The sequence below is a fragment of the Typha latifolia genome, chromosome 1, assembly GCF_019914945.1.
Source record: "Typha latifolia isolate L0001 chromosome 1, TyphaL0001v2, whole genome shotgun sequence".
Lineage (NCBI taxonomy): Eukaryota > Viridiplantae > Streptophyta > Magnoliopsida > Poales > Typhaceae > Typha > Typha latifolia.
This window is the reverse complement of record NC_133086.1, coordinates 22084199-22095794: the sequence shown is the minus strand read 5'-3', so window position 1 is coordinate 22095794 and position 11596 is coordinate 22084199. Positions and strand designations below refer to the sequence as shown.

The 11596-nt window shown below is 37.1% G+C and overlaps 1 protein-coding gene across 3 annotated transcripts; it reads left to right on the top strand.

Annotated features, from left to right (window-relative positions):
• Positions 1-2511: 2511 nt before the first annotated feature.
• LOC140780533 (lysine-specific demethylase JMJ26) lies at positions 2512-8431 on the top strand. Of its 3 annotated transcripts, XM_073126158.1 has the most exons (13): positions 2512-2703; positions 2766-2925; positions 3039-3148; positions 3272-3371; positions 3762-3894; positions 3978-4041; positions 4154-4862; positions 5197-5526; positions 6002-6337; positions 6435-6507; positions 6595-6680; positions 6817-6936; positions 8129-8431. In XM_073126158.1, exons 2-13 carry the CDS (start codon positions 2851-2853, stop codon positions 8207-8209), a joined length of 2217 nt encoding a protein of 738 aa, XP_072982259.1. In that variant the 5' UTR covers positions 2512-2703; positions 2766-2850; the 3' UTR covers positions 8210-8431. The 3 variants fall into 3 exon arrangements, with proteins under 3 accessions (XP_072982259.1, XP_072982258.1, XP_072982257.1); XM_073126157.1 differs by having other exon boundaries at positions 2512-2925; positions 5227-5526; XM_073126156.1 differs by having other exon boundaries at positions 2512-2925.
• The last annotated feature ends 3165 nt before the right edge of the window (positions 8432-11596 follow it).

Genomic DNA, 11596 nt, shown 5'->3' with positions numbered 1-11596 from the left:
CAATGATGATGCATGATGCATGCCAACCACTAGATAATTGTATATGTCAGAAGCATATATAATCCACATATCTCTCATTATCACAATCATCTGTCTCAACTCTGAATATCATCCACCATGCTGGACTACGGTACCCGGCCCCAAACTTGATACACATCATGTCACAAGCTTAGAGCATATCCTGTCATACGCTAAGAGTATCTCTGTAGATAAATCATACTCTGCCATACGCTAAGGGTATCTCAGAAGAAAGTAATCATACCATGCCATACGCTAAGAGTATATCGATGATAGTTGTACCCTGTCATACATTAAGAGTACAACCATCAGCCATCACCATACTCTGTCATACGCTAAGAGTATGTCTAGTATCAGTCCGGACTAAATACCATTCCAGCCATCACATCATATCACATCACATCACATACACATGTACTTTTATGACTTCCTATACATGATAAATCATATGTATACATTCAATACTGCAAGAGATCATGTAACTCAGGAATTTAGGTGGTAAAGAAGCCAAGAGAAAAATGATGCAATGCCGACTCTAACCATATATCTAACACAAGTATACTTTTGCTAGTCTATCACACGCATACTCATAATAGAGATCATCCCGATATAAAACTATAATATTATAATCATCTCTATATATCACCAATGTACTAATATCTTAGATTAGCCTAATTAAATGTATGATAAAATATGCTTGACTGAAATCATCTCTAGATAAAGTTATATAATCATGCTGGAGGCCAAAACATGCATGTACATAAGATATAATATATCCTAATTTGAGAAAGACGTCTAAGAGATAAGACTACCCACTATCTGATCAGAAGACACAAACCATGTATCTCTCACGTCCGTTAGTCAAACATCAACTCATCGCCAAGGTTCACAGGGTCTCACATAAGGGGGTTCGGGATCTGAAAATATTTAAGTAGTATGATGTTAGCTGTTTATTTAATTAGAATTAATTCAATTAGAATATAAATGCTTATTAGGTTTAGAATCACTTCTCTTTATTTTTTATTACATAACTAGGTATATATTATAGATATGATTCAAATACTATAATTATATTATTATTATAAAATGTTAGTTATAACATAAGGAGAAGAAGTATGTTTCCTTTTATATGAGAGTATTTCTAAATATATAATTATAAAATAAAATAAAATAAAAGGCTAAATAATTATAAGTATAGACTAGGTCTAATTATAATTAATTTTATAATTCATACACTATCTTGATTAATTAGGGACAATGCAGTCTTTACTCGATAAAATAATAACTAAATAACTAAATAACTAAATAAGCTTAGTATTTTATTTGTTGTAGAATAATAATATATAATAAATTAATAGAATTACTTAAAATATATATCATAAGAGTATTAGAATATAAATCTAATAATTATTATTTAAAAATCTATATATTAAACTACTAGACATATAAGTAACTAAATAAATAAATATTGGTATTACCTATATTTATACGTAATAGTTTATAACCTAATTAATCATTGATTAATTATAATCAACAATAATCATATTGATGAATATATATTATTATCCAATAATTAATGTCTAAATCTATTTGTATTAATTAAGAAAGAAATATCTAAATAAATAAATAATAAAAATAAGGATTGTTACACTAGTGTTGGGCTTGGTCCAACATTGGCCTGCTAGAGTGCTGGGTCGAGCCTAGCATTGTTGCAGAAAACAAAGAAGAGAAGAAACAGCTGAGGAAGAAGAAGAAGAAAGGAAGAAGAAGAAGAAAGGAAGAAGAAAGAAGAAAGAAGAAGAATAAGAGAAGAGAAGAGAAGAGAAGAAAGAGAGGAGGGGAGGGAAGTGCGGACTCGAGCCGACGAGGAGGGCACCGGCCGTTGCTGGCTAGCCAGCGGCCGGCCTCTCGCCGGCAGCTCGGCTCTGATGAGCCCAAGCTCGAGTGTGAACGGGAGAAAGGGAGAGAGAGAGAGGACTATAAAGGGGAAAAGAGAGAGAGGCGGTGGGGATGTCGGCGTTGCGGCTGCGGTGGGGACGTCGGTGCTGCGGTTGCGGCGCCGACGAGCCCACCGGAGCTAGCATATTTTTTCAGATTCGGATATGAATATTCGTTTATCAGCATATTTTTTTGAATGATTTATAATTTTAATTTGCTTATTTAAATAGTAAATATTAATAGTATTACTAATAATATGTTATACATTATTTATAGAGATTAATTTTTCTAATTTTACATATTTAACATACAAAAAATTTATTTATTGTAAAACTCTTAATATTTTTATGTTAATTATATCTAAATAAAATATTATATATTTTTTAAATTTAATTAATATTCGTTTAAGATCCGATCCTCTGTCCAAAAATTATGATCCTATTTGTTTTCATTCTGGTAGGGTAATAATAATAATTACTAATAATAAGGGTTGGGTGTTTTTTATAATTTCCTAATCTCTTCTTATATATATCTCCGAATCATCGAGATCAAAGCGGGGGAATACCGATCGCGATGGCGAAGTCGGAGAAGACGCCGTCACGGCTGAGAGAGGAATCCATCGCCGATTTCAGTTAGTTTCAACCGGAATTCTCTTCCGATTCGGGGGAAGAGGAGGAAGAAGAGAACGACGAGTGGAGCATGGAGGTGGAATCCAAAAGGCCAAGAAAGAGCAATAAGAGGAGGAAGGTACTTGAGAATAATGGGAGGAAAAAAGATGCGTTCTTGTCTTCTCTTTATAATTCTAGTAGTTTTTTTTCTGGATCTCGTGTTCGAGCTAATGGTGGCCGTGGTGAGGAGGAGGTTTCTTGCTCTCGGTTATCTTGTTTTCCTTCGATGGAGATACCGAGGAAGAAAAGGAGTTTCGCCGCGAAAAAAGAAGATCTTTTGAAGAAAGGAACGAATACTTATGTGAGTAAATCACACAATTATTTTTGGCTTTGTTGATTCTATTGGGAGTAATAGTTTCTTTTGATCAAATTTCGTTTTTTGAATTTAATGTTTGCTGAATTATGGTTTGGTAGCGTTGGAGAAGAAGGCGGCATCAATGTAGGAAGGACAAGTCTGGGGGATTGGTGATCAAGTGCTCAAGCTGTAATAAGCGAGGGTACTGCAGTTCTTGCATCGATGAAAGGTAATAATGCATACATTTCTTCTGTTTTTCTACCTCAAGTTCATAGTATCAATTAGCAGACAACCCAAATTGCTTGCCTCTTTGAATTGTAATAAGTGTTCTTGGATATCATTGAACATGCAGTTATCAGGGGATGTCAAAGGAGATGATTGAAAAGGCTTGTCCATTTTGCCGAAAAAGATGTAATTGTGTTACATGCTGTTGCAATCTCCATGAATCCAAGGTGGAGAATTTTTCAAGTTTTCATCATCAATTCTCTACTTCATACTTGTCTAGTCCTATTCTTCAAGACTTCAACATTTATTTAATTGGATAGGAAAGGCAATCTCATTCAAGCAGATGAACTCAGTAGTAAAATAGTGGAGTCCAGAAACTCGTACATTCATGATTCATGAACTGTAAATGTAATATAAAGCAACAAATTAGGAACTTAAATAATATATACAGAAAAAAAAATAACACTATAAAAGTGGTTGTTGCCTATGAATTTGCAGTAGGGAATCATTATTTGCATCCTCATGTTCTCTGAGAACAAAATTATTCAATAGAAATTATGTTTCCTAAAAATTTCACTAGTGGATATAACCTTATACCTCTTCTGCATGGCCTACAGAGTTCAATTAGGAAGATGGATAAGGACGAAAAGAGTAAGTGTGCCAGATACTTGTTGCACCATCTACTGCCTTGTCTAAAACAACTGAACCAAAAACAATTGGATGAGAGAAAGATTGAGGCCAATATTCAAGGTAATGAGATGCTTCCTGTGCAGCTCTGGGAAGACAATGTATCTGCTTTACTGAGTAATAATTTCCAGTTCATCTCTAAACAGGATTGTCATCAGCTAAACTGGTGCTGGAACAAACAGTTTGTCGAAATGATGAAAGGATATTTTGGTACGAATCCTCTTCTAGCATAAATTCTTGGATCTCATATGCTGTCTGCTTGATGAGCTAATGAATTTCTTCTCTTGGAAGTAACTTCTTTTCCATTTTTGACTTGATTCAGTAACAACTGTAGAACTTCCATTGTTGACCTTCACAGAAGCTGTCCGAATTGTTCATATGAACTATGCCTTAGTTGTTGTAAGGAGATTCGTAAAAACAACCTTCAAGGTTCTTGTAAGGAAGTGGTATGTTATTACCCAAATAAAGGTACGGACTATATACATGGTGGGGATCCATTATCAGATACAACTCATCAAGAAGACAGGAACTTATCTGATCATCAGTCTCAACTTGCTAAGTGGAAGGTTAATCCTAGTGGCAGCATTCCTTGCCCTCCAACGGAACTTGGTGGTTGTGGTCATTCTCTTCTCAAGTTGAAGCATATACTTCCTGAAAATCGGATATCTGATCTGGAAAATCATGCCCAAATCCTAGCTGGAATTGAAGGAGATTTACAACCACTTGACCTCTCAACGACAGAAATGGGTACTTGCTCATGCACCACAAATGGTAATTCAAGGAAAGCTGCTTCCAGAGAGAATTCAGATGACAACTACTTGTACTGTCCATCATCAAGTGGAACTCAAGAGGAACTGAAGCACTTTCAGAGGCACTGGGTGAAGGGAGAACCAGTAATTGTTCGAGGGGTACTCAAGAAAATGTCACATTTGAGCTGGGTGCCAGAACATATGTGGGCTGCCATAAGTGATGCTAGAGAGGGTTCTGATTTACTGCATGTTAAGGCTATTGATTGTCTGGCTTGCTGCGAGGTTAGCATGTTTACCAATTTTTTGTTTTTTGACAACAGATTTACACTATTACTCTGTGTAAAAGTGACACATTATAGTTTTTGCTCTGTGTATCCTTTTCTAGTTTTTCTTGGTTTCCGAGTCCATTAGCATGCATGAGCAATATGTATATATGCTAGTAATGACTAAGTTACTGTATGTGCATGTTTGGACTTTGGATGATCTGACACACCAATATGATCTAGGATGCCTTCTACTGACTAAAAGAAGAGATCATAATTAACATAATTTGTTGAGTTTATTCAGTGCACAATATATATAAGTATATACCTGGTTGAATATTACTATATTGTAGGTCGAGATTGAAACTCGTGCGTTTTTCAAGGGATACAAGGAAGGTCGAATGTATCCAAATCTTTGGCCTGAAATGCTTAAATTGAAGGATTGGCCTACCTCCAACCACTTTGAAGAGTTTTTGCCATGCCACGGGGATGAATACATAAATGCATTGCCTTTTCAGCTTTACACAAATCCAAACTCTGGCCCACTGAATGTTGCTGCAACTCTTCCTAGCGATATCTTAAAGCTTGATATGGGACCAAAATCATACATTGCTTATGGCACTGCAGAAGAGCTTGGAAGGGGAGATTCTGTTACCAAGATTCATTGTGATGTATCTGATGCGGTGAGTTTACTTTAGCAAACTAAATTATGATTTTCTTCTAGTATTTGCAGGCTGATAGACTAATATGTCAAAGTTCATATTCATCTTTAATAACCCACTAGTGGCTATTAATTTCTGCAGCAGCTGGAAACTTTTATTGTTACAAGAACCATGTCGTAACAAGAAGCATCATATTACATGTTCATATTAGTAGCCTTCAGATACATATGCAAACCCTATCACTTTTCAACCATGTTTGTATAATTGGCTAATTTGGCAAACCCTGAATGTAGTATCTCAGCAAATGTGGCAAATATAGCCATGCAGAATTGCAGCTCATATTACAACTTCATCCTGACACGAGAAAGCTATTGATGTCATAGGAAATCTCTATTTTTCTCAATAAGTTCCAATGTTAGGATTGCATATTACACCGTATGGACTATTTATAGCTTAAAATTCTTCAGTGATATATAATCTATTCATCTTCTGTTAGGTGAATGTGCTAATGCATACTGCTGAAGTTGTGGTTTCTTCTGAACAAGAGTCTGCAATTAAAAACTTGAAAAGAAAGCACAAACAACAAGATGAAAGGGAGCACAATCAAAATGTCCAAATTGAAGGAACTGAAAAATATCTCGATGATGGAGAACAGAAGGATGGCATGTGGTTACCTGAGAATACAATTAAAGGCTACGAGGCAAAGAATTCACTTGACACAGGAGGTGCCTTGTGGGATATCTTCCGAAGAGATGATGTTCCAGCCTTAAAATCATTCCTTCAAAAATATTCAAAAATATTCAGGCATATTTATTGTTCTCCAGTTGAACAGGTTGGTGGATATAATCCTCAAATGCATATTAGGTGCCTTTTTACTTGATCTATAACATGCTATATTTATTAACTGATGATTTAATGCTCTGATTTAGGTATTTAATGCAGTTCATGATGAGACATTTTACTTAACCAAGGAACATAAAAGGAAGCTCAAGGAAGAATTTGGTCAGTTATTCAAGTTGTATATCAATAAATGGGCTCCATTTTCTGTTTCCTTCCACATATATCTGAAACTGTTAGTATGCTTTATAGGAGTCGAGCCATGGACATTTGTACAAAGACTTGGAGAGGCAGTCTTCATACCTGCTGGGTGCCCCCATCAAGTGAGGAATCTTAAGGTGCACAAACCTTGGTTTATCACAGCCAAATTATATTTTTGAACTTCTGATGCAATAAGAAAATATCCTCTATTATCGACTCCTTATACAAGATTCCATCTCTATTTCTCTAAATCTGAATATTTCTTATTTACAGTCGTGTACCAAGGTTGCTCTTGACTTTGTTTCCCCAGAGAATGTTAAAGAGTGCATCCGCTTGACCGAGGAGTTTCGGTTGCTTCCTACAAATCACAGGGCAAAAGAGGACAAACTAGAGGTATCACTTACTGAGTCATTGTTTTCTATTTTCAGCTAAGTTACTCAAGTATAGGGAAACCAAAACAGATTGTCACCAAGTTATGGTGGGCATTCATGTGGCTGCAGGTGTAAGTGATTGTTGTCATCGAGTCAATCCAATTTGTTGAATACTGTGTCTAGTGAGCTCTACTAAAAAGGAAAACAAAATTTTCCTAGTTAGGTGACAGCTAGACATTAGTTCGAAGTATCAGCTGATCCCGACCCAAACCCTATCCCAATCAATTAATTGGGGTCGGGTGGGATTGACTGATCCCTGATCCTAGCTGATCCAGATCCAAATTCCTCCTCTCTCTCTCTCCAAGATTCAGCTTTGATAAACTCAAGCAATGCAGATCCAACTCTAGTGATGCAGACCAAACTCTGGCGACTTTGGATATGTGATTTTTTATTTTATTTATATCTCTCTCTTTTCTTATTTCTTCGCAGCAATTTTTTTCTTCTCTCTTCTTCACTGTGCTCATTTTTTTCTTTTTGTTTTTTTCACTCTCTCTCTCCCTCTTCTTCTTCTTCTTCTTCTTCTTCTTCTTCTTCTTCTTCTTCATTACAGCAGTTTTGAGTAATTTAGTACTCTTTTAGGTTTTAGGCTTCATATATGAGTAATTATTTTTTTTTCTTTTTATTATTATTTTTAAATTAATTTTTTTTTTCTATATTTTTAAATAATATTTATAATTTTTATATAATTAAAAAATAGTTCAATCCAATTCGAGCTGTCAATACGATCGATATATATCATATTTTTTGAGAGGCTAATCTTGATTTTTCAAACCTTGAGCTACTCTCTTAATAAACACCATAGCATTATACTAGGAAGATTAGGTAAGCTACTAGTTCCACATGATCTGTTTCCATTAGCTTGTCTTCTTAATAAATCAGCCATTTCATGCCCACTGTTAAACTTTTCCTATTGCAATTTTTGTAAGAGATCTCTTGTGCTTGCTCTAAATTTTGATTTACACTAAGGTAAAATGGCTTAAGCATGTCTTATGTTGGCAAATTTGTTGCATAAGAGAGCTATAAGTTTATCCTGAGTTGTTTTGACGAATTGGTTATCAATAAATGATACACTTATGCTATTGGAACAGTTAATTTCTCCATCTTTCTTATTGTTGCAATTTGGTCTCTAATCTCAAACTAGTCTTATTTTACAGGTGAAGAAGATGATTGTGTATGCCGTTGACCATGCTGTGAAAACCTTGCGAGAATTGTTGCCGTCTGTAAATGAGAAGTAAAGTGCCCACAACAGACATTTACAAACTAGAGGTCTGATGCCATTCAGAAAGCCTTCGATTTGAAATTCTACAAGGAATGCAAAACTGCAGATTGCAGAATAAAATTTTCTTTATTGAAACTCATTTTTTTTTACTGTAATTGTTTATCTGATACATATAAGGATGGCAATATTGTAAAGCTTGAATGTCCCTCATTAATGAGATGGCCAAATTGTGCAGCTACTATAAGTGTCAAAAGATTTGATATTTCAAAGATAAGAAGGCAACACACTAAGCAAGAAAGTCTTTGGATATATCTGTAACACCCATAAAAAAAAAAATTAATAATACATTTAGTTAGCGCACACGCCATGCTCGTGCACTCTAACCGCAGCGCACGCGCCAAGCGCGTGCGCTGACTTCTTCTTCCTTCCCCCCCACCTCTCGCAGTTGGTTGCAAGAGGTGGGAGAAAAGTGTGCCGGAGTGGAGCTAACTCCACACCGCTTCCCTCTCCTCCTCACCCCTATTTAAATCCCTTTCCCCTCGAGGTTTTCCACTTTTTGCAACATCTCTCTCTCTCTCTCGCTCTTTCACCCCCTCTCTCTTCTCCTCCGAGCTACCGAAGCCTTCGTCGCGGACAGCGAATCACCGGAGCGCCAGCAGCCAACCAAAACCCCCTTATCTCAATTTTCAGGTTATCGTCCATCCCCTCTTTAGTTTAATTTTGGGTACCCATGGGGCGCGAGAGAGGCGATGCTATGTCGCCTCCCACTGCTGGGTTACTTAGGCACAGGCGGCCACCACCGGCAGTGGTGGCCTCGCTCGTCAGCCTCGACTGACTCACCTCTTCACATTGAAGAGGTGGGTACTCGAGATGAGGGCTTTAAGCCCATCTTGCGCTGAATTGGGAAGCTCCATGGCCGTCGGCCATGGAGTTCCTCAATTCTCACCCATCGGCCGCACTGGCCGGTGGTTCAAAACTCTCATGCACCCAAATCGACCTCGTTGACTTGGGGAGGAGTTGCTAGAGCTAGGCTGCCGACGACGGGGATCACCAGCAGCAGGCCTGCTCTAAAGATTGAACTATGTGGGGGTTGATCAAACGCCCACTAGTTGTGTTGGCTACGGGGTGGGCCGTAGCCCACGCCTGTAGCCAGCAGTGGACCGGGCCCGTGAGTCCAGTCCACCCGACTTGTGTTGGCTACGGGGTGGACCGCAGTCCACGCCCGTAGCCAGCAGTGGACTGGGCTCGTGAGCCTGGTCCACCCGACTTATGTAGACTATGGGGTGGGCCGCGGCCTACGCCCGTAGCTAGCAATGGGCTGGGCTTGTGAGCCCAGTCCACTCGACCCTGTGGGTTACAGTGTGGGCCGCAGCCCACACTTGTAACTAGGGATTGGTTGAGAGCCCAGCCCACCCGAAATCTGGGCAACTACAGTGTGGGCCAAAGCCCACACCTATAGTTAGCCACCTTTTTTTGGCCTTGTGGACTATGAGTAGGCCCACAGCCCACTTCCTCAGTATAATGCTGACTGGGCCTTGAGCCCAGCCCAACTTTTGGACCATAGACTAATTATTTTTAGTCTTTTATTTTCTTAATTTTGTTAGCTACATATATTATATTTATTTTATTAGTCCTTTCAATTAAAATAAGTATTTGAATTTATTAGTCCTTTCAATTATCTTCGACACTTGCAAATGTGAACGACTCTAAATGATCATTTTTTAAAATTAATACAAAATAATATATTCCGACCTAGAAAATCAAACTTAATTTATACAACAAGGTAGTTAGTCTTATAAGTTCATCAATTTTATGTTTATTTTATTTATAAATTATTAGATTCATTACTGTGCGGAAAGGATCTCAAAATTTAGAAGGAGCCGACTGATTAGGAGAGTGAGACAGATTCCAAAGATATCACAGGCGAGTACAATCCTATAATAGTCTACTAAAAATACATATTTATGTCATTTCTTACCTGCATTAATTAAATGTCATTTCTTACTTGTAATAATTACATGTTATTTCATACTTGCATTAATTACATGTCAATTCTTACTTGCATTATTTATCACTTATTGCACATATATAATAGACTTTATGTATTGTTTATAATACATATTATTTTGATGATTATATTATAATAAATAATAGATATTATGGCACCACGTGCACGTATCATTGTTAGTCAAGTCCCAACTATGTAGTGCCCTTTCACCCACTCAACCCGGGGTTAAGAGTCAAGGCGTCTATCGAGCTGTGTGCTCTTACTTGCCATATGTGATGATTCTGCTATGTGTGATGATTTACTAGAGCGGTGTTGATGGGCCTACGACTGGGATCCTTAGTCTAGTGGCCATAGACAACCGGTCATATGTAGCGTCGCCAGATATGTATGGGCGATAATACTGCTAGATGATTAGTCCCCCTCGATTTTATGATGCTTTGTGAGACATGTCATTGGGACTTAGTTTCTGTGTGGATTTTTATGTAAATTGAGCTATAATGATGAAACTTATTAAAAGTCATAATGTACACATTTCCTGACATGTTATGGGTTTGCATTTCTATTTATCATGCAATACTATATTTTTATATTACTATTGGATTTTACTTATTGGGCCCCATGCTCACCGCCATTTCGGTGGAAATATTTCAGAGCTGATTATGGAGGACGCGGATATCGAGGAGTAGCAGATTCATTTTCTTATTTTAGTATTATTTATTCTGTTATTTCTAGTTGGTCTTAGCCTATGTTTAAAATTTGTGTTTGGACTTGTATTCCTAGAGGCTTGTTAAGGCCTGTGATATTATAACTTTAGATTATTTGTTGGATTATTATGATATTTCTAAACTTATCTAGATACTTTGTAAAATTATTTCACTGACAGGTCCCGTGAGAATCACGTAACAAATTTTTCACGTAATTTTTGGAAGTGGGTGTTTCAATATCTTTTTGCCCCTTGAGTAGAACTACTTGAGTAGAATCTTTGAGAACCTTCAAATCCTAAATTAGACATAAACGATGGTTCTTTAAATAAGATGATTCTAAGCACTTTATTTTATTTGTGACTTCGTAATACATATCACAACAGAATCTCAAAGAAACGAAAAGAAAAGAAAAAGGAATTGTCTAGTGAATACTGGCGTTAGGATCTTCTCATGGATGTGGCCTTCGATCTTGGCCATCCATTAAAGGTCTATCGTTATACTACATTGCCTCGTACTAGGGACTGACTACTTTCAATCTGGAAATCAAAAATAAAATTAAAAAAAAATAAAATTAAAAAAAAAATCCGTTTGCGATCATAATCCCAGCACGACTCTCATCGCGAAACGGACGGCGAATAATTCGGAAGTACCAGTCCACAAACGAGCGCAAATTTTAAAGCCCACGTAGGCC

What these genes read in the sequence shown, in the direction of transcription:
- LOC140780533 (XM_073126156.1), top strand. Translation starts at nt 2,656, where the DNA reads ATGGAGGTGGAATCCAAAAGGCCAAGAAAGAGCAATAAGAGGAGGAAG. An exon ending in ATTGTCTGGCTTGCTGCGAG is followed by an intron (nt 4,863 to 5,196) that starts GTTAGCATGTTT and finishes ACTATATTGTAG; the next exon opens with GTCGAGATTGAAACTCGTGC. An exon ending in ATTGTTCTCCAGTTGAACAG is followed by an intron (nt 6,338 to 6,434) that starts GTTGGTGGATAT and finishes GCTCTGATTTAG; the next exon opens with GTATTTAATGCAGTTCATGA.